Raw genomic sequence first — 27200 nt, forward strand, 5'->3', positions numbered from 1 at the left:
AAGTGCTAGGATTACAGCATGTGCCACCAAGCTCAGCCAGAAGTTCCTAAGGGGGTAGATGATGAAGTCTGAGTGGATTAAAATACATTTCTTAAATATATACTATTCATTTGATAAAATAATATGCAACGCCTAGTGTTACTATACTTTTATATTCTCAGCATTCAGGAGGCAGATACAGGAGGATTATGAATTCAAGGCCAGTCTTGGCATTTTAGTAAGTTTAATACCAGTTTGAGCTACATAACAAGATCCTATCTCTTAAAAAAAAAATTTTTTTTTTTCAGAAAAAGAAAAAAAAAATTTAGCCAAATGTTCAAAACTACTTCTTGTCCAGGTATCCATGTTTCGTGGTGTGCCATACCCTACAGCATATTACAGGGTCTCAATCAGTCTGTTGATCTGTCTCTGCCTTTCTCACCTCTTTGTGTGCAGCTGCCTGTCTGTCTGACCCACCGCCAGCCTCGCCCACCCCCACCTCTTTCTTTCTCTGTCTCTCTCCCAGGATGTAAGAATTCATCTTGCCTCAGGCTTCATTCTGTGATTACAGGAGTGAAACACGGTTCCCTACAAGGCATCTCTTAAAACCAGATCAGCAACGGGCCTGTTAAGTTTCTAATACACTCTTCTAAATTGTAATCTTGTTCCATTACCTAGGGCATCCAGCGAAGGATCACAGTGACTATCATCCATGAGAAGGGCAGTGAGCTCCACTGGAAAGACGTTCGTGAACTGGTGGTAGGTGAGTACATTCCGTCAGCTGAGAACAGCCTGACATTTGTCATTCTGTACTGCGTGCAGTAGAGAGTGAAGCTCTCTTGCACCCTGGGGGTTGTGGCTCAGGAGTAGAATGACTACCTAGTGCATGCAAAGTTCTGAGTTCAATCCCCAATAATGGAAAAAAAAAAAAGAGAGGGAGAGAGAGAAACTTCTTTTTCCCAGTTCCCGTTACTGTGTCATCCAACTATTGCCTATGAGCATGGATCAGAACTAGAGGTTGTGAGATCATAAAAGAGCTTTGCTCTTTGTCGTTAGTTAGGTATAAAATGATTTGATGAATCAGTGCCATGACTCAGTGGTAGAGTCCTTACCTAACATCTGCAAAGCTCTGGTTTCCATCCTAGTACAGGAAAGCAAATTAGACAACCTTGGTAAATCACTAGGATCCTAAGCTTACCCAAGTGATCTCTAAGCACCTAAATTACAGAGACTGAAGTGTGTGTGTGTGTGTGTGTGTGTGTGTGTGTGTGTGTGTGTGTGTGAAAAAGAGAGCACATGCTAGGCAAGTGCTCTTCCACTACGATATGGTACTGAAGATTGAACCTAGGGTCTTGCGTGTGTTCCACCATTAAGCTGTCTCCCTTATACTTTTAAAAAAGATTTATTCATTTATTACATATACAGTATTCTGCCTGTGCACCAGAAGAGGACACCAGATCTCATTATAGATGGTCATGAGCCACCATGTGGTTGCTGGGAATTGAACTCAGGACCTCTAGAGGAATAACCAGTGCTCATAACCACTGAGCTGTCTCTCCAGATCTACTTTCCTTTTTTTTTTAAGACAGGATGACACTAAATTTCCCAGGCTGTCCTTGAACTTGTGATCCTTCTGCTAAGTAGCTACCTGACCTTTTGACTTGACAAAGTTCTATCTTGTTTTTAATGTGCTCACCTTCTGGTTTCTTTATCCCTTCTTTTAGGCCGTATTAGGAATAAACCTGAGGTAGATGAAGCTGCAGTTGACGCTATCCTTTCCCTCAACATCATCTCTGCTAAGTCCCTGAAGTCTTCCCACAATTCCAGCAGGTAGGATACCCTTGGTCATAGCAGTGTCAGCCCTGTGTGATTTGATGGATTCACATTAGATTCCCTATTTTTAATGACTTCTGATACAGATGAAGAAAGGAATTAATTCCCTTTTTATTTAAAAAATTCTGGTATGGTGTATACACCTTTAATTCTACTTCTGGGAAGCAGAGCCTAGAGGGTCTCTATGAGTTCAAGCCTAGCTTGGTCAGCAAGCTCCAGGACAGCCAGGACTAAGACAGACCTTGTTTTAAGGAGGAAAAAAAGAAAGGGAGGGAGAAAGGCAGGAAGACAGGAAGGAAGGAGGGAGGGAGGGAAGGCAGGAAGGAAGGAAGGAAGGAAGGAAGGAAGGAAGGAAGGAAGGAAGGAAGGAGGGAGGGAAGGAAGGAGATTTTGCTTTCAGAGCTGGAAAGATGACTCACTGGTTAAGAGAGCTTACTGCACTTGCAGAGGACCCAGATTTCATTCTTAGCACATTCATCACATGACTCAGAATAGCCTGTAATTTCAGCTCCAGGGAAATCTGGTGCCTCTGGCCTCTGTGGACACTTGTACTAAACAAACACATACCCACATAAAAACAAACAAATTAAAATAGTAAAAAATAAATCTTAAAATAAAAATCTCTTTCTTCATTTGCCCAGCCTTCTCCCTAAAAAAGAAAGAAAAAGAATTGAAAATGTGTCTGTATGTTTATTTACCCATAGAAAATGAGGGTTTTCTGTTATGAGTATTGTTTAAGCAAACGCAGCACAATGATAATAAAAAAATATAAGAAAACTCAAAATGCTACTCAAGGGCTTAACTAGACAGATTGATTATTGCTAAGATTAAAGTTTCCCAATGAAATGGTTGCTGTGAAGAAAGATTTCCTACTCCTAAAGAGCATAGCTCTTACCCTGGAGCTTGTACCCTCCAGGGAATACTCAGGCCTGTGTGTTGTTTTGTTTCTTATTTTCATTTGTGTATAAAGTTGATTATTTGTTTAAGTTATTTGTTTATTTATTTGTTTGTTTACTTAATTTTGAGACAGGGTTTCTCTATATAACCCTGGCTGTCCTGGAACTTGCTGTGTAGACCAGGCTGGCCTCTCACTCAAGAGATTCACCTGCCTGTGCCTCCTGAGTGTTGGGATTAAAGGCATGCACCACTACCTCCTAACCCTAAAGTTGATAATTTAATATGAACTCTTCTTTACAATATTGGCTCCTATAAAGAAATGGATTTTATTTTTTTTAACTTTCCTGTAAATTTCCTTTTAAAATCAAGTGTGACTTGTATTGCGAAAGTACATAGACAAAATTTCCAGATTAGCTTGGAGTTAAACCTTCAGGGTCTCTGACCTGCCTGAGCCAGGAGAAAGGTTAGGTTAGTGTCTCAAAGAATCCACCTCCTCAAGTTGGCAGCATGTCCCATGTGGGCTGAGGACACTGCCATCACATTATGGAATTATTTCTCTGTGCTGCTTTATGCTCTGGAAAACTTACTTATGTGTGTGTTGGGAAAGGGGCAGGGATAAGACAGGAGGCAGAAACAGAATGAAAAGGTTTGAGCCAGGACTGATTTTTTTTTCCCCTTATATTACAGTTTTGCATAAGAAAAGAAAAACAAGAAACCAAAAAGACCAAAACTTGTGCTTGCTTTTCTGTATGTAAGGAGAGATGGCAGGGCCTGTGGAAAGGGGGCGAGTATGAAAGGGTATTATGTTTGGGGAGAAGGTAGCATTGCCTCTTCCTGGGAAGATCATAAACACATGTCTCTGAAGTCAGCAGAGAAACCACATGACTCTCTCCTGCCGGTGTTCAGCTGACATTCAACACTATTTCCTGATGCTAAACAGATGGTGGTTGTTGAAACCCTGATTATGCTGGATGTGTGCACACTGAAGTATCCTTGAAAAGTCCTCTGACCAAAGCCCAGCAGCAGATCGGGTACTATATGAAGAGAAGTGGGCTTTATTAGATCATGTATAATAGAAGTTTAAAAATAGTTAATCAAATAAGTTGGCTGAAGCCAAGAATAATGAAAGATACACATCTTGAACTTTTTTTTTTTTTACATTTTATTTTGTGTGCATGTGTGAGGTATACACATACAAAAAGTCAAAGGACAACTTTCTGAGGTCAGACATAAGGGCAGCTGCTAAGCTTTGTCTTATGTGTCATCCTACAGTCTGAGCAGTTCTGTATTGATTGTAGCATTTGCCAATGTCTCTCTGCTTTTGACAAGATCCAGGATAGAATCTGGGACAGGATGCAGAATCCCCATTTGCTTTATCTCTTGGGTTGCTGAGCCGATGCCTCAGGCAGCTGGTCACAAGGGACAGACAGAGGGACAATTTAAAGAAGAAAGAGGGGAGAGAGCCCAGGATTCCTTCTCTAAGACTAGGGACTGGTCTAAGGAGGAAAACTTAAACTGAGCACTATTTTCCTGCAGTGGCTGCTGTAAAAGTGGCTTCTAGCCAAAACTGCAGGGGGTTCTAAAAGGAGGCTCTTTGATCTGTAGATACGGAGATCTCCCTTAGAGCTCTGAGTCTGTTTATTATAATAAGTTATTATTATAACTTATTAGTGAATATACAGGAAAACAAAAATTAAGAGAGAGATAAAAAAAAAATTAGACCACTCACACACATGAGAATTCAAGAGGAATAGGTGGATAAGGTTAAAAACTCTAATTTCAACTTCAATAAATTCCCACAAACTTACATATGACAATGATGTTGATTTCAGCTAGTGTCTCCTCTGCAGAAACTATGGTAAGTTAAGGCTACTGGTTCCATTGTATCAGCCCATATGTACACACAGACAATGAGACATATAGACCTGTATATATTTATACACATATTTAAATGGATGATATAGAAGGAGCTCCTTATATACAGAGAGACAATTTATATACACTCATGTAACATGTACAAAAACCAGACAGATAGATATATTTACATGAAAACACATATTTATATGCATATTTACAACTCATGGATGAAGCGAATTCTAGCAGGCTTCAACCCCAGAGGACTTCAACTAACTTTTATTGTCTGGTCACAGCTTTTATACTTTTGAGACATCAGAAAAGAAATTACCTTCTAGTCAAAAGAGCAGTTAATCACAAAAACAGATGAATTAAAAAATGCAACAGGTTACGTGTTTTTCATCAAAACTAAACATTTCTCATGTATGTATCCATTACATAAGTTCATAGTGAGTTCAGAATGACAAAGGTTGACAAGGCCTAAAGGTTAACAGGATCTAAAAAGTTACAAGAATATATGTCTTTTCAACTAGGACTGACTTGGCTACATATTCTCCAGCTATCTCTTAGTTTATAGTGAGTTTAGGACAATAATTTTATCTGTCTTTTACTTTGAGAAACAAAGCAAATTTAAAATGACAGTGTTTTATCCCATAAGGTGACAAGGTATAAGGAATTACAATGAACCAGTTTGTGTATTTTGACATTAAGGTTTGCACTTAATTTAGACATTTCTAGGTAGCCCCATCATATTTTGGGTTCATGGGAAATTTAAACCAACTCACCTATATTTATGGCATATACCAGGATTCATGGTGTCATCCCTAAAGTGAAAACTTATCTGAGGCCACAAATCTTTCTTAAGCCTGTCTTCTAGTGAGGCACCTGGAGTTCCACAAAGGTATTTATTGCAGTCATATACATTCTAAAGTTGTTTTAGAAGTTCTAAAGCAATTTAACTGTTAAAATTGTTTGAATCAAATTAGGAATTCCATAATCGAGAATTAATTTATCTGAGCAGCAGTACATCTTCATAAAGATCCCATAGGAAGTTTGTTCAAACAGAGTGAGTAAATACCCAGAAAGTGACGGTTCACAAGTTCACAACCATGTCAGATTTTAGAGAGATGCAGCAGTACACAAATGACAGCATTGTCAGAGGTTGGAAGCAATTCTAGGATGCATCATGGTAAAATACCATGCAAAATACCAGATCCCCTTTCAGAAGGCCCTCATGCCTACTGAGCTTCTTTAACAGAATGGCTTTGACAAGCTTTGTGTGTACACATTTATTTACCATGCTCTTGCTATGAGATAAAGTATTTTCTTTAACTTTGGGGTCATTTGTTGAAATTCTGATTGTTTTTCTTGTAAAAACCATACTCATGTGATTTCTAGTTGGTGGGACAAGAACTAGAAGCTGAGAGGAGGAAGAAGATTAGAGGATTAAAAGTAGGAGGCCACAGAGTAAAAGCCTGTCTCAATTTAAAAGAAAAATTCACTTAAATTTAACAGCTATAAGGTGAGCTCAGTGGAGTATACCTATAATCCCAACACTCAGGGAAGCAGAGGCAGGCCAATCTCTGTGAGGCCAGCCTGGTCTAAAAGCAAGTCCAGGATAGCGAAGGCTACATAGAGAAACTCTGTCTTGGGAAAAAAAAAATAACAGCTTATTTAAATAACTCAGAATTTTAGCATTAGGAAAAAGCATTTAAATTGATCTTCACAGAAAGTTATTTTTACCCTTTTATTTGATTGATAGTCCTAATGTTTAATTAACTCTAAATGATTATAATAATAAACACAGCTGGTGAGGCTGGAGAGATGGCCCAGTGGTTAAGAGCACTGACTGCTGTTCCAGATGACTTGGGTTCAATTCCCAGCACCCACATGGCAGCTCACAGCTGTCTGCAACTCCAGGATCTGACACCCTCACACAGACATATATGCAGATAAAACACCAATGAACATAAAATAAAAATAAATAAATTTAAAAAAACACAGCTGGTTAAAAAGATTTAAGAGGGCTGGAGGGATGTTCGGCAGTTAAAAGCACTGGTTGTTCTTCATAAGGGCCCAGACCCACATGGCATCTCAAAGCTGTAGCTCCAATTCCAGTACCCTGACAGCAAGCACACATGTGGCACACTTACATTCATGCAGGAAAACACACACACACACACATTTTTAAAATGTTTAAGAACAGACATATACTACTAACACTTAAGCAAGCAACTCAGCTTTTTGAAGTTAATTATCTAAGCATATGAGACACCTCTCTAGTTTGGAATATTTACATTTGTGGATGGAGAGCTGTATTAGTGACTTGTCTTGACAAGTATAACAAATTACCTGGCAAAGAAGGATTATTACAGTTCAAGAGTATAGTCAGTCATGGTTATGCAGCAGGAGCCTGAGCGGCTGATTACACCCATCTGCTGTCAGAGAGTATGACGGACACTGGTGCTCGCTCCCTTTCTTCTTTGTACTCAGTCTGGAACCCCAACCCATGGCGTGGCACAGCTCTCATTTAGGGAGGCTCATCCCACCTCAGTTCACTTAGTCCTGACAAGCCCTCCCACACACACCTACAGATTTGCCTTTGAGATGATCCTGGGTCCTGCCAAGCTGACATAGTTTCACCATTGCAGTCTCATAGGTTAATATGGTGTGTCCCTAAGTGATTTTGACTAAAAGGGCTCGTGGTCATCTAAGGGCTAGTGTTGAAGTGAATGTATAGATCTACACATTGGTTGCGCCAGATATGTGTCTGGGAGGGCTGTTCTAACACATTGATAGTGGAGAGCAGCTGACAAGACCCTGAGTCCCTTCTTTCTACACCTGCACTTCCCTTAACCGATTGTCTTGGTTTTCTGTTAGCTCAACAGCAGTTTCTTACTGTATCCACTACTAAGTCCCCCTGGGGGTATCATTAATAGAGCTGCTCTCCATACCCTCTTGTATTCCATCCGTTTTCTTAATAAAAGTTGGGAGAAGAATCCATGTCACTGTAAGTCCCTTGTCAGAATGTGTCCCAGAGTTTTCTGTTTGATGCTTGTCCGCTGGAATTCAGTTTGCTTGTTAGCATTATTTTGCCTTTTTAAAAAAATATTTTCTCTGTGTGTTTCTATTTCTCCATATATATTTGTTTTCCCTTCTCTGTCTTTTGGTTGCTGGACTAACGAAAGCCTTTTCTGTTTTTGCAGGCTCTTTCTTGATAAGGATATTCCTAGGTACTTTCTGTTTGCTTTTTTGCACATAGAGATTCTAGTTTACCAGAATGCTTGATGTCTTATGTTGCTTTGGTTGCTATTTTAATTCAGTGGTTTATTCCCTTGGTAAACCTAAGCTGTACCTAGAACAGAGCAAGACCTTATTTGCAACCTAAGACTGTGCCTCTGGTGCTTTGGGTTCTGATGTGTATGCAGTTTCTTGTGTACCTTCTCTAATGACTTGGTGCTCTAAATTATTTTCTCATTTTATTTACTATTTTGGGGGGTATTTTTTTGAGAGAAGACAGGGTTTCTCTGTGTAGCCTTGGCTGACCTGGACTTGATTTGTAGACCAGGCTGGCCTCAAACTCACAGAGATCCACCTGCCTCTGCCTCCCTGAGTGCTGGGAGTACTGGCATGCGCCACCATGCCCAGTGCCATTTACTAATCTTAAACGCTTCTTTAAGTTGTCCTCTTCTATATTCTAAAATAGAATGTTTTACATTTCATATGAAATCACAGCCTTTGTTCTCTGACATTCCCTCTTTCCTTTCCCTTCCTCCACTCCATCTCTCAAAAGCTTGAAAGGTTTGTTGCCTCACAGATCCCACTTATTTTCTTTTTTTTTGTTCTTTTTTTTTTTTTGCTCTGTGCCTATCACACAGAGAACAAAATGGCTAGTTGGGTAGGTGGCTCTGTAAGAAGAAATGTTAGTTTGTTTATTATTTTATTATTTTTTTAAGACAGAGTCTCACTCTATGAAATAGGCTGGCCTTGAACGCACAGAGATCCTCCTGCCTCTGTTTCTCAAGTGTCAGGGTTAAAGGCATGTGCCACTACATCTGGCCTTGTCTATTTTTAAACATTTTTTATCTGTATGTCTTAATATGTTTTTCTTTTTGGAGATAAAATATGTTGGAATGGAAAAAAGTCCTTTTGGAATAGAAAAATTCCTGGTAGTAAAGTGTTTTCCTATTTTTCTTACTTGATTTAGGAAAGAAAACTGAAGAAAATGATGAGATATTGTTTATCACTTTAAAGGTGGTGGAACTAGGGAGAATGCAGCCTAAAAATGAGGTGGACTAAATCTCATGCGATAGCCAACTTTATTCAGAGCATCAGACAATTTGTACTCTGAGCGTTAAGAACAATCAGCATGAGTAAAGTGTACAATCACAAGGACAAGCTACACGTGGCAAAAACATGTTTTTCCATAGAGGCATATAAAGAAACAGTAGCTAGCTGTAATGAATAATATGAAGTAAATCACCCCTATCTGCTACACCCGTGAGGGGCACAAAAAACACATTCCAAGAACAATTCCTTGCTTTGAAGAAACTGAGGTCACAAGACTCTTGTTTTCTTGGAGTTTTCTCACAAGTACTCAGAATTTTCCTTACACAACTCCATTCTTAGACTATGTGTCAATAGTACATGAAAACGTAGTCCAAACTGTTATTTGGCAGATGTATGAATATAATGTTTATATCTTAGTCTGGATATCACCCAGTTCACATAGAATCTCCCAGTGAACTCAACAGGGTGAGTCATTGGCTGGACAGTAGTTCTCTCACCCCCCTACCCCCGTCTCTCTGTCTCTGTTGGTCTGTCCGTCTGTCTGTCTCTGTCTCTCTCACACACACAGCATGAAGTGTAATCATAATGTAAGAAGTCAGTGTTGCCATGCTTTTAAGTATAACACTGAGGAGGCAGAGGCAGTCAGATCTCTGAGTTTGAGGCTAGCCTGGTCTGTCTGAATGTCATTTTCCATTATTAGGATTTTGGATATGTGGAGGTTTTCTATTGAATCGCTAAGCCGTGAAAAAGGCTTCCCTTGTCTGGCACTTCTTTTGCACTTTGGGTCACTCGATGGCTATCTTATTAATCGTTGCTATCTGTATGCCTTCTGAGTCTGTACAGAGAACTTTGTTGTCCCACAACTCATGCCTTAAAACCTTGGCAGTGGAAAACAATCACGTTCTAGAAAAGAACCGAGTAAGACCAGCTGTAGAAGGAGTGGCCACACCTCCAACCAGGGCCTGGAAAGATGAGGTGTGGTCAGGGAATTCACTTTGAGAAAGTTTTCTCTGCTCATATTTTCTGGAGGATGCTTGGGATGTGCCTGTTGATTATCATTGGAAATCTAGAAAAGCAGAGCTAGTGGGGTCACCATTTGGAAAGGTGTAAGGAAAAATGTGATTGGCAGGGAATAGGGTAACACTCTTTCTGTGTGAGCTGGGTGGGTTCTATTCTGCCTGAGAGACAGTATTGTGCAGGGGATTGGGTTACAAGAGGATTTCCCCCATAAGGTGTCCTAGCTTTAAGAAAGAAAATGGTGCTGAGCTTGGAATTGATCTGTAGCCCTGCCAGTGTCACCTGCCTGTCATGTTTTGCCAGTAGGAAAAACTCATACTTGAAGAACTTGAACCAGTCTGCTAAATTTAGTTTATGATTATTTAACTGTAAGGTTGATTTTCAGTTCTGTTCAGAAGGAATGAATACTATCCCTAGTGTTGTAAAATCATTCTCTACTGTTAATAGATCAGCTCTTGTGTATTCATCCAAGTGTTCAGAATTAAAGTCTGCCAGTTCCTGCCTTTGAGCATTTAAGAGCAGAGCAGCTGTGCAGTTTAGATCTTGGCTGTCACTGAGTCCTTACTTGTTTTGTTTTGTTTTGTTTGAGACAGAGTTTCTCTGTGTAACAGCCCTGGCCGTCCTGGACTCACTCTCTAGCTGGCCTCGAACTCAGAGATCACCTGCCTCTGCCTCCCCAGGGCTGGGGTTAGTGTGCCCCACTACACCTGGCTGAGTCCTTCTTTTCTCATTATTAAAATAACAAAAAACAAAACAAAACAAAAACCAGGATAGCTCTTTTAAACTTTTTTTTTTTCCAGATTCTATCCACATTCTTTTTAATCCTTTTGAATGCTCTCATAGTTTATGTTTTTGGTGGGGCTGGTTTTGTTTGAGAAAGAGTTTTGTGGTGTAGCCTGGCCAGTCTGGAACTTGGTATTTAGACCAAACATCTCAAACTTGAGCAGTCCTCCTAACTCTGCCTGAGTGTTGGGACTCCAGCCATGTGCTATCACTGATTTCATGTTAGCAGGCAAAAACAATCAGAAAGCAGTGATGAGGCACACAAACCAAGTAACCCTAAATGACGGATGGGGCGAGTGGCTGGACACCTGCCTCTCCCTCTACGTATAAGGCTTTCTCTGCTGTCAGAGTTCTGATTGGCATAGGGTTCCTTATGATCCCTGCCACTAGCGGTCTCTCTGCTACCATAACATTACCTACTTTTGGTTGACATATGTCTTTCTGACCTCAGGACCTTCTACCGTTTTGAGGCCGTATGGGACAGCTCCCTACATAACTCCCTTCTTCTGAACCGAGTGACACCCTATGGAGAAAAGATCTACATGACCTTATCAGCTTATCTGGAGGTAAGGGACCCATAACTTTAGCAGGCCCTGAGAAATAGGCAATGACAGGAAGTTATCAGCAAAAATTCAACTTGTTTTTTTCATCCTTTCCTCCTCCATATTCTTGAATTGTTTATTTGATTTTTTTAAAATTATTTATTTATTGTGTGTACGTTGTTCTGCCTGCATGCCAGAAGAGGGAACCACATATCATTATAGATGGTTATGAGCCACCATGTGGTTGCTGGGAATTGAACTCAGGACCTGTGGAAGAGCAGTCAGAGCTCTTAACCTCTGAACTGTCTCTCCAGCCCCTGTTTATTTGATTTTACTCTGCTACCTGTTATGATTGTTTTAGATTCTGTTCCAGAGTTCTGTTTTGTCAAATGAGTAGAACTTTTTGATTACTTAAGCTTCAGGAACCCAATTACCAGTTAAGACAGTTTCATACCATGCTTTCGTGGTCATAACAGGGACCAGTAGTTCCAGGTCTTGGAACAAACCTGAGTTCCTCTGGTTTTTTTTTTTTTTTTCCTCTGTTTGTTTGTTTATATATTTTAAATTTTTATTTTTTGAGTCTCATGTATCTAAGACTTGTCTCAAACTTTCTGTGTACCTAAGGATGACTTGTTGCTCCCGTTTCTATTTCCCAGGTTCTTGGATTTCAGGCATGTACCACCATAACTGATCTGAGACTGATTCTAATTCTTGTGCTGTCACTTATTGGCCCTGTGTCCTTAGATAAGCTCTGTGTGTGTCACTTTCTTCTTCTCCTATATTCTTTTATTGTTGTTATTTTATTTTAGTTTGTTGGGTTTTTTTGTTTGTTTGGTTTGGTTTTTCCAAGACAAGGGTTTCTCTGTGTAGCCTTGGCTGTCCTGCAACTCACTTTGTAGACCAGGCTGCCCTCAGACTCACAGAGATCTGCCTGTCTCTGCCTCCTGGAGTGCTGGGATCACAGGAGTGCGTCACTGCGCCTAGCTTTTGTTTTTTGTTTTTTTCTTAAGACAGAGAAACAAAGGTTTCTGAGACGAGGCTGGCTTCAGACATCTGCCTGCCTCTGCCTTCTGAGTACTGGAATTAAAAGCATGTGCCACCATACCTGGCTTCTGCTGCTGCTTCTGCTTCCTCCTCCTCCTCCTCATTTTCTTGAAGGCTGTCCTAGACTTACTTTGTAGACCAGGCTGGTGTTGAACTCACAGAGATCCACCTGCCTCTGCCTTCCTGAGTCCTGGGATTACAGGCAGGTGCCACCTCACCTGGCTTCTTCATTTTTAAATAGTGTATAATGATAGCATATTCCCTCAAAGGAAAATAAGTATGTTCATCATGAATGCTCCTGACTTTTCATTACTATCTGTTGAATGGTTTTTTAAATCATTGGTGAAGCAGAAACCTTTTTATCTCCACAGCTGGAACTAGCTACTATGCTCTTCCTGAATATTTCAGCACCATGTTTTGTCTGTTTGCAGTTAGACCATTGTATCCAGCCAGCCGTCATCACCAAGGATGTGTGCATGGTCTTTTATTCCCGAGATGCCAAGATCTCACCTCCGCGTTCTCTGCGAAGCCTCTTTGGTAGTGGCTACTCAAAGTCACCAGACTCGTAAGTTTTTGAAACAAGTTTAGTTTCCAGTTCTTTGCCCAGTCCAACAGAAAGAAACAGCAGCCCTTAGGTATCCCCACTTCTGTTGCAAGTTAGTTTATTGTCTCATAAACCATTTCGGTTTATAACTGGCATCTAGGATGCAAAGACTAGTATGGTGGTACTTGATACAATATTCATGAAAGCATGAGTTGATGAAGGAAAGGGTTACATTGTAAATACTTCCAAAACAAGTTTAGAACTAATTTTCACTACTACTCATATTTTTAATGGATAGTTATTAAGGTTTTCTTCTTTGTAAGAGTTATTGTACATATTTAAGGCACACGAAAATATACATTTGAGAATATATAGCATGTAGACTTGAATATCACCACCCAGGCTAGTGAGTAAAATAGGAATTACCATAAAGCAATGAAAGGCTGAGTGTCCTTTCTTGTGATCATGTCCAGAACTTGTTATTGAGCATTTCACTTTATGTCAAGAAAAGTTTTTAATCTTGTAAATTTTCTAGTTTATCCTATTCTATTCATCACATTAAATATGATTTAACAGTGTCAAAATATTAAGCTGAGAATAAGCTTCTCCTAAGAAAAGAAAAGTAAACAAACAAACAACAGTTAATGATAAAAATAAGCAGTGTCTTAGAACAGAAAGATGGCTCAGAGGTAAAGGGGCCTGCCATCAAGCCTGAGTCCCAGAACCCACATGATGGCAGAAGAAAACTGACTTCTCTAAGCTGTCCTTACACACACACACACACACACACACACACACACACACACACACACACACACACAGTAAATAAACAAAAATGGAAAGCGTGTGTATCTAAGTATGGAATTGTAGCCTGTTGAGAATACACATTTTCTTAAGTAAACAATCTAGGTCTTTCCTATTTTTGTACTATAAGAAACTCAGCAGTTGTTCTACTTTCTTTTCAAATAGCAACCGAGTTACTGGAATTTATGAACTGAGCTTATGCAAAATGGCAGATACTGGTAGTCCAGGTAAGCTATTCCCACACCAAATGCTTCAAGAATAATACTGAAAAATTGGAGTCTCATTCACGTTGGGGCTAGAAAGTCTTTTTTAGTATTTTAAAAACCAGTTTTGTGGTGGTGAGATACGTTATTTGACTTATGATGTTATTCTAATGTGATTATAAACATGGTGTCCAACAAGGCACACTGTGCTGTGAAATATAAACTTGTTGAGAGAATAACTTTGGGGAGGGGGTGTGCACGCTTTTAATCCTAGCACTCAGGAGGCAGAGGCAGGCTGCTCTTTGTGAGTTCAAGACCAACAAGTTTCAGGACAACCAGGGCTCTGTTACACAGAGAAACCCTGTCTCAGAACAGTAGCAAGGAGAGGCTTTAGAAAGCTCTTCTTGAGACAGGGCTTTGTTCAGGCCTGCAACTTACAGCAGCCCTTCCAGATACTAGGACCACAGGTTCTGCAGCACCACGATTCAGAATCCCTCACCACTGCTTACCACACTTTGCCTTAACAAAGATCATTTGTGAGCAACAAAATCAGTTTACCTGGAAAATTATCAGAAATTCATGTTTAGGGCTGAGATACAGGTTAATAATGGTAAAGTATTTATTTAGTATGCATAAGGCCCTAGGTCTGAGCCCAGCATCAAGTTTAGGAGAATGCTATGGATTCTCTCTCTCTCACACTCTGCCTTGCTCTTTCTCTCTCTCTTTGTCTGAATATCTGTCTGTCTGCCTGCCTTTTTGTTTTTTGAGATAGGGTTTTCCTGTGTAGCCCTGGTTGTCCTGGAACTCACTTTGGAATGGATCAGGCTGGTTTCAAGCTCAGAAATCTGCCTTCTACCTCCCAAGTGCTGGGGTTACAGGCATGTGCCACCACTGCCTGGCTTACTATTTTTTAACATAGGGTCTCTTTGTGTAGCCCTGACTGGCATGGAACTCAGTGTGTAGACCATGCTAGCCTCACACTTGCAGAGATTACCTGCTTCTGTCTCTTCAGTGCCAGAATTGAAGATGTTTGACACCATTCCCAGCATTAATTTTATTAATAAATAAAATCTCATTGATTTTAGGGAAAAATTTAGTTTGACATAAAAATGTGTAAGAGTTTTGTGCAGTTTGTTTTGACATAAATTGGAATTTGACTTTTCTCTGGGAGATTCAAAACAAAAACAAACAAAAAACCATGTTTCCTCTTAGGCATGCAGAGGCGGAGGAGAAAAGTCTTGGACACCTCTGTGGCATATGTGCGAGGAGAGGAGAACCTAGCAGGCTGGCGGCCTCGAGGAGACAGCCTCATCCTGGAGCACCAGTGGGAGCTGGAGAAGCTGGAGCTGCTGCATGAGGTATCAAGGACAGACTGGGCCACGTCAAGGACTTAGGATAGCAACCACACAGTCCTATTCCTGTCTTCTCTCCGTGACTTCTCAGCGTATTGGTTTTCTGTGATGATGAAAGCATAATTTGCATATTGGAACACTTAATAAATTTAGATAATGATGTTCATATCCTTAGGTGGAGAAAACTCGCCACTTCTTGCTGCTTCGTGAGAGGCTTGGTGACAGCATACCCAAGTCTCTGAGTGACTCACTGTCCCCCAGCCTCAGCAGTGGAACCCTTAGTACCTCGACCAGCATCTCTTCTCAGATCTCAACCACCACCTTTGAAAGCGCCGTCACACCCAGCGAGAGCAGTGGCTATGACTCAGCAGACATCGAAAGCCTGGTAGATAGAGAGAAGGAACTGGCTACAAAGGTGGGGAATCCCTCCTTTTTGGCTTAGAGTCCCTACCACCAGGGCTCTGAGGTGGTTTCTCTGTCCTTCATTTTCAGCAGTTTTCTTTGAAGACCCTGACACAAACACTGAATGTAGAAATAGTAAGGATCAGTTCTTGCCTCTAAGCTTAAGACTGGGTTACAACCACATCATAGTGGTGTGTCTTATAGATGTGGTGTTGTGAACTGGCATAAAGCACGTGTTAGGAGGCATGGAGTAGCTTAGAGAGCTCATGTGGTAGAGGGATAGGAGATAAAGCAGGTCCTGGGAATGATGTAAATATTTGAAATGGTATTTGTTCAACATTCTTTAGTAGGGCTAATCGCTCAGTGGTGGAGTATTTTTGCCTAGCATGTGCAAGGCCCTGAGTTTGACCTTCAGTACTGCAAAAAATACATTAATTAAGCAATAACGACAAAGGTTTTCTTTAGCAGAAATAAAATAGATAGTTTTGTGAGACTGAGGAAGAGAGAGATCCTTGTTACAGTGATCCATTAGAAAAGATGAGGCCTGTCCAACGAGGGTAAGAGAGAGTTCTGCATGGATGGGAGAAGACAAAGGCTATTGAAGATGACTCCTGGGTGTGTACTGCCTGTAGTTGGCAACAGGGGAGATAGAAAACTGACAGAGATTTTTAAAAAAAGATTTATTTATTATTTATACAGCATTCTACCTGTGTACCAGATCTTATATAGATGGTTATGAGCCACCATGTGGTTGTTGGGAATTGAACTCAGGACCTTTGGAAGAACAGCAAGTGTTCTTACCCTCTGAGCCATCTCTCCAGCCCCCAAGAAGGATTTTTGTTTGTCCTGTTTTAATAGTCAAGAGGTCTTGTGTGTTTAGGAAAATGTATCCAACCAGAAGTGTTCATGCTTTTGCTTTTTGTTTTTCCAGTGTGGGGAATTAAATGTAGGTCCTCATGTACACTAAGCAAACACTACCACTATGTCCATGTCTTCATTGAATTGAGAATTAGAGGAAATGTCATTCTTTTGGATTTTCTGACACAGGGTCTTCCTGTATTTATTGCCTTGGCTGGCCTGGAACTTGCAGCACCTTTCCCAGCTCTGTCTGCTGAGTGCTGGAATTAGAGGAATATATGTCCATTCCTGGTTCTATTATTTTCCTAAACACTTTTTTAAAGATTTATTTATTAATAAGTAATGTGTATGAGCATTTTGTTTACATGTGCAAATATGCACTACTGTGTGTGTCCCTAGTGTCTGCAGAAAAAAGTATTAGATTCATAAAAAAGGTCAGAAAAAGGTATCTCATTCACTGTGGAGTTACAGATGGTTGTGTGTTGGGAACTAAACCCTCGTCTTCTGGAAGAGCAGCCAGTGCTCTTAACTGCTGAGCCATCTCTACAGCTCTCCCCCCCTCCCTTCTTTTTAGACAGGGTCTCCCTTGCTGTCCTGAAACTTCGTATGTAGACCAAAGATACACCTGCCTTTGCTTCTCAGTGCTGTCATGGGCCACCACACTCCGCTCTGAAGCACTTCTTCTAAGCTATGATATTTGTAGTAATTTTCTTTGGTTGTATTAAGAGTATTCGTTGAAATCCATTTGGTTTTTTTTTTTTTTTGGCTTATCTAGATACACACTAGCTTTCCTCAACATATTGTTAGTCATTCTAAGGCAACATCTGAGATCTAGCTAGATTTGTTAGTTCTCCTTGTATACAGGGGTTCATTTAGCCATTTAGTTTTATGTTCAGCGCCAACTAACACACTCTCTGTCTTTCTCTCATTTTTAGTGCCTACAGCTTCTCACCCACACTTTCAACCGAGAATTAAACCAGGTACATGGCAGCATCAGTGACTGTAAGGTGAGCAGTGACTGAGGCCATTACTTTTTACCATTGTGGTAATGACTCTTCCTTCCCAGTTGTGTAGATGTCCTGTCACAGATTTTGCTGCTTTTAGGGTCTAACATGGGTATAGATTGTGTTTGAAACTGTCTAACATTATGCTCTGGTATGTTTTTGATTTTGTCAGAACACTGACTTCTGAAAGGTGTCAGACGCCTCTATGAAGCATAGTCCCTGTCACACAGGAAAGATCTTGATTTTTTTGAGTCCCTTATAAGAGCTTATGATGTAAGGAAGTGGTAAGCTTTTGTGAGGCTGTTGGCAACATCAAGCCTGGCGCACTCAGCAAAGAGCGACAGTGCTGGAGAACGCGTGTGCCCTCACAGCCTTGACCAGCCTGCCCTTCCGTTTTCCTTCAGCCTTCCCAATGTTGCTCGCCTGGGTCTCTGTATGCTTCACATTCTAGACATCTCCACATTTGGCTCCCTCCTCACTTGTGGTTTTTGCTCCAGCCTTATTGGAGGTGAGCTTCCTTCAGCACCCACAGCAAGTTAGCGATTCCCTAAAACTTGTTTGTTTTTTTTTTTTTCTCATTTTTATTGTTTCCACTTTATATGTATGGTTATTTTGTATGCATGTAGCTCTATGCACCATGTTTGTGGCTGGTGCCTGTGGAGGACAGAAAAGGGTATTGATGCCCTAGAACTGAAGTGACAGATGGTTGTGAACCACTATGTTGTGGTGGGAATCAAACCCAGGTCCTCTGTAGCCAGTTCTAAACCCCTGAGGCATCTTTCTGGACCCACTATCTGAACTTTTTATTTAACTTATTTACTACTTTTTTTTTTTTTTTTTTTTGAGACATGGTCTAACTATGTAGCTCTGGCTGCTCTGGAACTATACAATTGTCTTGAACTCACAGAGATCTGCTTGCCTCTGCTTTCCAAATACTGAGATTAAAGGCATGGGATGCTGTGCCTGACCATGTGACACTTTTTAAAAGTCTGTCTACTTTCTTCATTAAATAGTGTATGCTCCATGAGAGCAGGACTTTGCCATGTGCTTAGAACAATGCATGTATGCCATAGGTGCTTGATGTTTCTGTGTATAAGGCTATTTAAATAGCCAGAAGAATAAGCAACACAAAAAGTATCTCATTCTCCCCTCCTCTATCTCCCTCCCCACCTTCTTTCTCTCCCCACTCTGGGGAGAGAACCAAGGGTCTGGTGCATTGTCTACAAACAGTAATGATAGTTTATAGGGGTTGTTCTCTTTAGTGACTCGAATCGTCTTTATGGAAATGAGGTGCTAGTTGTCTTGGGCAACTGCTGCTGCTGCTCTTTACAGCAGAGCCTGAGGTAAAGTGCTTGCCATGCAAGCCTGAAAGCCTGAGTGTAGATCCCGCCTTCCATGCAGAAAGCATTTGCAGTGGAACATTCCTGTAATCCCAGTGCTGAGGAGGCAGAGCGGGGGTCCTGGGGGCTTGCTGGCCAAGTAGTCTAGCTACTTGTTGAGCTCCATTGTTTTGCTGCTGAATTTCATTGGTGATGTCCTTGTTTTAGTTGTCTGATATCTCTCCAATCGGACGGGATCCCTCCGTGTCCAGTTTCAGCAGTTCGACCCTCACTCCTTCCTCCACATGCCCCTCCCTGGTGGACTCAAGGAGCAACTCCATGGATCAGAAGTAAGTACTCAGAGTTTGCAGAAATAAGCAAAGAAAACGGCAGCTTTTCTGTAGTTCTGGTTCTCAGCAAGGCTTCACTATCCTAGTAGGAACCACTCTAAAATATGTGGCTACTTTTTTCATTAAATATTAAAGTAAGATTTTTTAACTGTATGAAATTGTTATGTATGCTACTAAGAAAGGAAAAGCTAATAAAACACACCAATCAAATGTAAGCTGCATTGCAGTTCCAGAAATGATGGTGCATGGAGGACCAGGGAGATGGCTCAGATGGTAAAGTGCTTGCTCTACAAGCATGGGGCCTGAGTTCAGACCCATGTAAAAAACATTTGCAGCTGGGAGCAGTGGCACATACCTATAATGCCAGAGGCAGACAAGGGCGAATCTCTGTGGGTTCGAGGCCAGTGTGGTCTATAGAGCAAGTTCAATGACAGCCAGGGATACACAGAAAAACCCTGTCTCAAAAACAAAGAGAATTTGCAGTGGAACTAGCCTATAATCCCAGTGCTGAGGCGGCAGAGATAAAGGGTCCCTGGGGGCTTGCTGGCCAACTAGTCTAGCTAAGAAATTCAGTAAGAGATCCTGTCTCAAGATATCCCCAACACTCAGCAAACATCACAGAAGAGGGAGCAGAAGGAAATGGAGGGGGGGCTGTTAAGCCAGGCATTGGTGGCTCACACTTTTAATCCCAGCACTTGGGAGGCAGATGTAAGCAGATCTCTGAGTTTGAGACCAGCCTGGTCTATAGAGTGAGTTTCCTGTCTGGGGGATGGGAAGGAGTGTTTTGAAATGCTGACTTCTAGATGTGGCATGGCCATTGCACCATGAACTCTGCAGTATCTGTGGTTGCCTGTCTGAGATCTGCATAAGATGAAGCCAGTTAAAATTCTACCATGGATAGGGGTGAGGCTCACAATGCCTCATTCCTAGCTGAGGAGCCACTGGCAACTGATGGCTACTGGGAAAGAGTCATTTTTCTCTGGGGTGTGGCCACTAGTAGGTTGCCTATGCTCTAGTAGATGGCCCCACATCTATGTGAATGTAGACAGAGCTAATTGAACCCAGTGGATTGTAAACATGAAGCTGGAAGGGGCATACATTGGTGAGTCAGGGAGTTGGAGGAAGTAGAGAGGTAGAGATGATCAAAACACATTGAAAACAAGTATAAAACTCCTAAAGAAAAAATAAGAACTAAATAAAAGGTAAAACTTCTAAAAATTAAGTGGAGAATGACAGGAAGCCATTCAGTGTGAACCTCTAGCTTCTGCACGCGTGAGCTCATCCATATGCACACACAAGAAACAGTAAAGTTTGCCAAATGAAATTTTAGAATCAGAAAGAAGCAGAATCTTCAGGCTAAGCTGTTCTAGGAGATCCCTAAGACAGCCAGGACAGAGAACTAAGGAATGGTCCAGCTCACTGCTCTGCTCCTGCATCTTAGGAACCTCCTCCAGGTCTAGGCACTTCTTTCTCACTGTTGGCTTTCTCTGCTGTCCCCTTCGATGGTGAACTTGTTAAAAGCCCTTGGAAACTTGCTGCAGTGCAGTGGCCAAGAGTCTCCCTGAGGTTCTGACTGTGAAGTCTGCCAGTCCCAGAGAGTGCTGCCGCTGTCAGTCAGGGCCACACTCTGAGAACCAGCGCCTCATGGCACTGATCGGAAACTCACGAGGGAGTAGCGTTCGTATGCTGGTGCTCTTAGGACAGCAGGGGAGGCTGTGACCCACTGGCTCCCAGTGCCTTTTCCAAGGGAAGCACCAGCTTGTCTTAGCTGATGTTTGCTAAGGGGCATTTGCTAAGGGCAGGGGCATTGTGTCCTGTGAGGTCATGTCCACAGATGCCTTGACCTTACTGAAATGCTTATTATCTCATTCTTCCTCTGTTAAGGACCCCAGAAGCCAACTCTCGTGCCTCTAGTCCCTGCCAAGAATTTGAACAGTTTCAGATCGTCCCAGCTGTGGAGACACCCTATTTGGCCCGAGCAGGAAAAAATGAATTTCTCAACCTTGTTCCAGACATTGAAGAAGTTAGAGCAGGGTGAGTACTGTGATGCAGACTTGCCAGGTATGAGGGAAGGGATTTCCAGCTCTTCTAGGCACGGTTGTTCCAGCCTGCAGTACACTGACTGTGCTCGCTGTGTGCATCAGGCATCTGAGCCTGCACGGCATTTGCTCCTTTTCTGTGTTGCTTTGGCCAATGAAAATGATAATAAGAATCTAGGCCAGATAGATCATTTACCTGTCTTGCATCAGAGGGCTTGCCTAGTGGAAGCATGTATTGATGGTTCAGCTTATTGTCATTTACTTTAGGAGAAAGTGACTTCTTTTGCAATGTCCTTTTAGCTCAGTGGTGTCTAAGAAGGGATACCTGCATTTCAAGGAGCCACTTTCCATTAACTGGGCTAAACATTTCGTTGTGGTTCGTCGCCCTTACGTCTTCATCTATAACAGTGACAAAGACCCAGTAGAGCGTGGCATCATTAACCTGTCTACAGCACAGGTGGAGTACAGTGAGGACCAGCAGGCCATGGTGAAGGTCAGTCTGTCTTGACTTTGCTTTCTGTTGCTACCTGTATCCTTCCCTTTTGGAGCTCTGGTCTGTGGCATGGTTCCTACAGTGTGAAGTGCTATGCACCCTATGAATATGGCAAGATGGACCTGGCTGTTCATTCTCTACAGTAACTTTCTCATTTACTTAATGCTCCTTTCCAGACACCTAATACCTTTGCTGTATGCACAAAGCACCGTGGGGTTCTTCTGCAAGCTCTCAATGACAAAGACATGAATGACTGGTTATATGCCTTTAACCCACTTCTGGCTGGCACAATAAGGTAAAACATTGTTTCATTCTGCTTGTTGAGACAGTTCCCCCCGCCCCCCACAGCCTTTCTCTTAGCAATCCTGGTTGTCCTAGAACTCACTTTCTAGACCAGGCTAGCTGTAAATTCACAGAGATCCACCCGCCTCTGCCTCCAGAGTGCTGGGATTACAAGCATGTGCCTCCATACCCCGCTGAAGTATAATGAAGTTACAGGGTGAGAATGAGTCCCCTGCTTCTAGCAAGATATCGCCTGTGTCGTCAATGATAGGACACTGGTCACATTTTCACCACTTAATCCCCTTTGTTTTTAGTTTTCAAGAGGTCTGCAGGTGGGGTTCAGGGTACTGAGCAAAGGAAAGATTGTAAATGCTTTAATGGACTCCCACAATTCAGCCCTTTGTCGGAGTCATAATGTAAATATCTGATATGCGATCCTGTGAAAAGGTTGTCCAACCCTTAAAGGGGTCGAAACTCAAAAGTTGAGAACTGCTGGTCTCTCCATTTGTTCAAGATCATAGAAATGTGGACCTGTGGATCACCTGTGAAGAGACCTACATCCAGTTCTCTAATCCTGCCTTCCATTTTTCTCATAGATCAAAGCTCTCTCGCAGATGCTCAAGCCAGCCGAAATATTAAGTGATTCTCCTGAGCCTTGCTCACCTTCGACAGATAAAGAAAGTGTTACCTCTCATTCTGTTTGTGATTCTTGATGGTTATTCTTGTATGTAATCCTGTGGCTTAACTACTTCCCTTGTCATCCAGCGCTCCTCTAGTTCTCCTGTTCCCCATCTCCATGGTTCTGTACTCTTCTTTTTCTTGTGCTAAGACTTGTAGCATGTGGCCTAACAGAAGGGGGGGGAAATCACTACTCACATTTGTATACACTCACACTCACACACACCCTGAGGGGATCCAGCAAATCTCAAAATGAGTTTCCCATGTACTTCAGCTACCTTTGGATGGCAGATCCTCTTCATTGGTCACTGTCTGGCTGTTCTGTGTATCTCTGGTTTCAGGGTAGTTTCTTTCTCTTTCTCTTTTTTCCCCCTCTGTTTATGATACTACTACTTTTTCCTGGATGGCTTAGAGACTAAGGGAGGAGACACCTGCTATTGTCAGCCCTGAAAGAAAAACCTCTTTTTCCCTCCTTCTGTCTCTTTTTTTAGTGGCTAATCCCTGTATTCCCATTCAGGGAAAGCACTGTGGGAAGCTCAGAAATGGATTTATATTCTCTGTCCAAATCAGGGCTTAGAGCATTCATGTATGAAGTGGAAGATACAGAAGGGCCTTTGTGATAGGCCTGGAACAGCGGCTGCGGCTGGGCCGTTTAAGGCCTAAGCTGCCAGAGTAGGTTGGGCAGTGGGTGATGAGGATGATGATTAGAGGCCAACTGACTGTAGGTCCTCACAGCAGGCTCCTGCAAACTTTTCTCCTCGCTGGGAAGGAGGCATTTGTCTAGGAGTTTCTCTAACTGTTTTCAGCATTCCTGATGCTGGCGCCACTGTTTGGAATTATGTGATGTCATGAACACCTTTCCCACCAGGGGGAGTGTGGGAGTGTTTGACTTTCTGGTGAGAAACTGGATCATTGTTGCTCAGAGGTGCTGAGTGCATCTTGTGATTGTTGTAGCTCCCTTTGATCAAAGAATTGTAGCTTCAGCATAAACTTTAAAGTCACCACCTGAACCCAGTGGCCGTTTCTAATAATACTTGTCTCAAAATAAGCAAACATGGCAGGCTTTGCTTGTATGCTAGAACTGACCAGCTTCTACCACCACTGCAGACAAGTCAGAAGCCTCTTAAGGTAGAAAGAGAGTGCACCCAACCGTCCTGTGGTGGCTATTGGGTCCTAGCAACCCCATTTCCCCTGTCCCCGTCCACACGTGGTTAAGAGGGAGAGTTCACTGCCACTAGTTTCTGTGGCTTCTAACTAACTGAGTCTCTGGGTTCAAGAGGTTATCATAGAAAATAATGCTTGTTCTCTACCTGCCAGGGACTGAGGAGAGCACAGAACGCCCCTGGTTTTTGCCAGTGACTTGCAGCTCATTCATGCTGCCGTTCTTATCAGCCTGTTTTACCATCACTCAGGCACCCAGGAAAGCATCTGCTCACCTCCACTCTGGGAAGGTTTCTGGCCACTTGAGGGTAGTGGAGGAATGGATTTCTTTCTGGTCAAGAGCTCACTCACCACTGCAGAGCAGCCACTAGGGAGGCATCATGCAGACCCTTGCTTCTGACCTCTCAGCAGGGCTTCCCTCTGAAGAACAGGACTCCTGGCTCCTTTGTTAAAATTGCCTTGCAAAGAAAAGGAAAAGTGGACCATGGAGAAAAGAAAGGGCAGAAACCAGACTGTTCTTATCTAAAAGATCAGCTCATTGGTGGATTTTTAAAACTTTCTTTCTCTCCTTTATAAAGCATAAGTCACTAACTGTAATGTTAGTTTTTTTCTAAACATATATAGAAGATTTTTAATGTAGTTAGCAGTCTCTGTTGTCTAATGGACACAACACGCCCTTCTGGTGTATACTCAAATTCAGCAGGTTCTGTCTGTGCTTGGAGACAGCTTCCTGAACCAGAACTAAATCTAATTTCAGGGAAACGAAGGTGAAAGATCGCTTTTCAATTGAATTGCTGATATCGCTGCTGTTACAAAGTAGATGTAAGGATCCATGTCAGTGACGAGCGGTGTGAAGCCTGAGGGAGGTGAAATTGTGCTATACACAATACCCTGCAATGAGTGTTTTCTTTCTTTCTTTCTTTTTTTTTTTTTTTCTTTTTCTTTTTTGGTTTTCAAAACAGGCTTTCTCTATGTAACAAGGCCTGGCTGTCCTTGACTCACTTTGCAGACCAGGCTGACCTCGAACTCACAGAGATCCACCTGCCTCTGCCTCTTGAGTGCTGGGATTAAAGCCGTGTGCTACCATGCCTGGTATGTTTTCTTTTAACTCATACAAAACTGGTTTAGAAAAATCTTTGCTTTGCAAATATCAAATGTTAACATGAGCCAAACAGGACTGTCCCTTCATAAGCTGTCCCTTAAGGAGGCCTTGATAGGAAAACCAGGGAAGGTAGGGCTGGACCTTGGGCACCTGTGCTTCTACCTGCCCTGCCCTTCTTTCTGTAGGGCCCAAGCTCAGACCAGAAGCTGAGCATTTATGGGATTTATGTTCTGTTTCCTGACAAGGTCAGCTCTGCTTTGAAGTGCTGAAAAAGAAAGGGTTTTATGGCAAGACCTGTTCATGAGATTTTTGTTGTTGCCATGGTAGCAGGAAAGTTAAAACAACTACCTTTTACGGACAATTACCTTTTAATTTTTTTTTTTTTTAATTTTCAAAGCACTCTTTTAAACAATAACAAAATAAACCTAGAATGAAAACACACAAAGTACAGAAAAGTGAGTGCTACTTAAAACCTTATCCTCCCCTTCCTTTACATCTTCATCCTCCTTTCTCCCACACAAATATGGCCTCGTGACTATCCCCCTGACCAGTGCTCAGGCCTTGCCTGCTTCTGTGAGACTATCCTGGGAGTCAGTCAGCTTTCAGGTGCAGACTGTGCGGGGACCAGGCAGTCCCTGTACAAGGTTAGGCAAGAGCACAGGCCAGGCTGCTTCCAAGCAGGCCCCTGACTTCATCCATAAGTGAGAAATTTGTTGAGGCTCCTCAACTAATAAACTATTGTGTTTTTGTTTTTTTCCCTTCAGCTACATATCTGTTAATTTTTCAAAAATTTTTTCATCTAGTTTGGGTGAAGAAATGAATGATGACTGTGAAAGGTCTTCAGGGTCTAAAGACAGATAACTTTTCCTGACACATATTTCAAACCATAGACTTTGTTACCTGCTGCTTCTTGTCTAATTTAGGGATATTTAACTTTGTAGGTATTTGTATATTTATACAGCTGTGATAGGTTGCACATTGGACTGAAAGGAAATGGTTCTGCCCTGTGTGGCTTCTGTTGGGACTCTAGCATTTCCCTCTTGGGCACTGTGCTCTGAGGTCTTGTGAACAGCCCCCAGGGATGGATGGTTTGTTTGGCATGGGTCCTTCACTTTTCATTTGGGTTTCTTTTTGAAATTGTAATCTTTAACTTGCTCTATGAGAAGAAAAGAATAATCCTGTTGCTGCTCTTGGAAGGTCTGCTGAATGCATTTGAATAAAACTCTGGCGCCATGCACCACAGCCATCCACTGTGACCAGTGGTCCGCCACGAGTGAGTGAGACCAGGACTGTGGAGCAAGTCAGAGACTGTCGCTGTTAACTGTTCAGAAGGCCATTTATGAAGTAGGCATTTGAGTTCAAAAAATATCTCAAGAGAGCTCCTAATTACTTAAAAAAGAAATTTCTACCATAAGAAAGAGATTAAAAGTTGATACAGAACTGGTGTTAAAAACTCACAGCCAGAGGTTAGGGGTGTAGCTTAGTGGTAGAGCATTTGGCAATTATATGTGATGTTTGGTTCAGTCCCCAGTACTGCAAATCAGACAGACAGAAGGCCTCACAGTAGAGAGCTGCTCCGATAGAAAGTACAGGCAGAGGTTGGTCTCATGTGAGATCCTGGATGTTTTGTGCTGTCATGTCTTTAATTGATTTTTTTCTCATGCTGTGTATTCTGGCATCAGTTCGCCTAAGGGATCCACCAGCCTCCTCATGTTCAAGCATTGTCTCAGACTTTGTGGCTCCGACGTACTTGTCTGTTGAGAGTCAAGTCTCCTGTCACCATCCCCATGCTATAACAGAATCCATGAAGCATAAGTGGCCTTTCTGAACCAAGACTTCGCAAACTGATCTCTCCCCAGTGAAGGAGTTGAGCACAAGCAACAATGTACATTATTAATTTTGGATTTCATTTTCATGTTTTATTTTGTAAATATCTGATGTTTGGAGCTTGAGTATACAAAATGTAAATACAGTTCTTGTATTTGTACTAATCCTGATTCTTTTGCTGTATAGCCTTAGTGTGTAATGCAGACATTATCTAACTGTGTATGGTAACCTTGCATCACAGAACTGCTAGTGAACGAGGTAAAAGTAATAAAGGTACAACCAGTGCATCAAATGACTTGTGGTTTTTGTTTTTTTTCCAAGACAGAGTTTCTCTGTGTAGCATTGGCCATCCTTGAACTCACTCTGTAGACGAGGCTGGCCTCAAACTCAGAGATCTCCTTTCAGAGTACTGGGGTTCTTGTGTCCTTTAGAAAGCCAGTGTATACTAATTTTGCTTCTTACAGAGATAATTATTTTATTTATTTTGGTTTCTTTTTTTGTTTGTTTGTTTGTTTGTTTAGACACGGTTTCTCTATGTAGTCC

The 27200-nt window shown here is 41.9% G+C and overlaps 1 protein-coding gene across 6 annotated transcripts in view; it reads left to right on the forward strand.

The window, feature by feature from the left end:
• The window catches only part of Kif1b (kinesin family member 1B), a 138899-nt gene extending 111950 nt beyond the window's left edge, over nucleotides 1-26949 (forward strand). For all 6 annotated transcript variants that reach the window (XM_055615354.1, XM_055615355.1, XM_055615356.1 and 3 more), the window contains 13 exons: nucleotides 658-742; nucleotides 1704-1809; nucleotides 11105-11219; nucleotides 12671-12804; nucleotides 13753-13814; nucleotides 15003-15148; nucleotides 15318-15557; nucleotides 17338-17409; nucleotides 18954-19075; nucleotides 20960-21109; nucleotides 21415-21607; nucleotides 21784-21902; nucleotides 22486-26949. In XM_055615354.1, coding sequence (XP_055471329.1) covers nucleotides 658-742; nucleotides 1704-1809; nucleotides 11105-11219; nucleotides 12671-12804; nucleotides 13753-13814; nucleotides 15003-15148; nucleotides 15318-15557; nucleotides 17338-17409; nucleotides 18954-19075; nucleotides 20960-21109; nucleotides 21415-21607; nucleotides 21784-21902; nucleotides 22486-22528 — 1587 coding nt within the window. In that variant the 3' untranslated portion in view covers nucleotides 22529-26949. The remainder of the gene's footprint in view (nucleotides 1-657; nucleotides 743-1703; nucleotides 1810-11104; nucleotides 11220-12670; nucleotides 12805-13752; nucleotides 13815-15002; nucleotides 15149-15317; nucleotides 15558-17337; nucleotides 17410-18953; nucleotides 19076-20959; nucleotides 21110-21414; nucleotides 21608-21783; nucleotides 21903-22485) is intronic.
• The last annotated feature ends 251 nt before the right edge of the window (nucleotides 26950-27200 follow it).

The sequence above is a fragment of the Psammomys obesus genome, unplaced genomic scaffold (assembly GCF_907164565.1).
Source record: "Psammomys obesus unplaced genomic scaffold, mPsaObe1.curated_primary_1811, whole genome shotgun sequence".
NCBI lineage: Eukaryota > Metazoa > Chordata > Mammalia > Rodentia > Muridae > Psammomys > Psammomys obesus.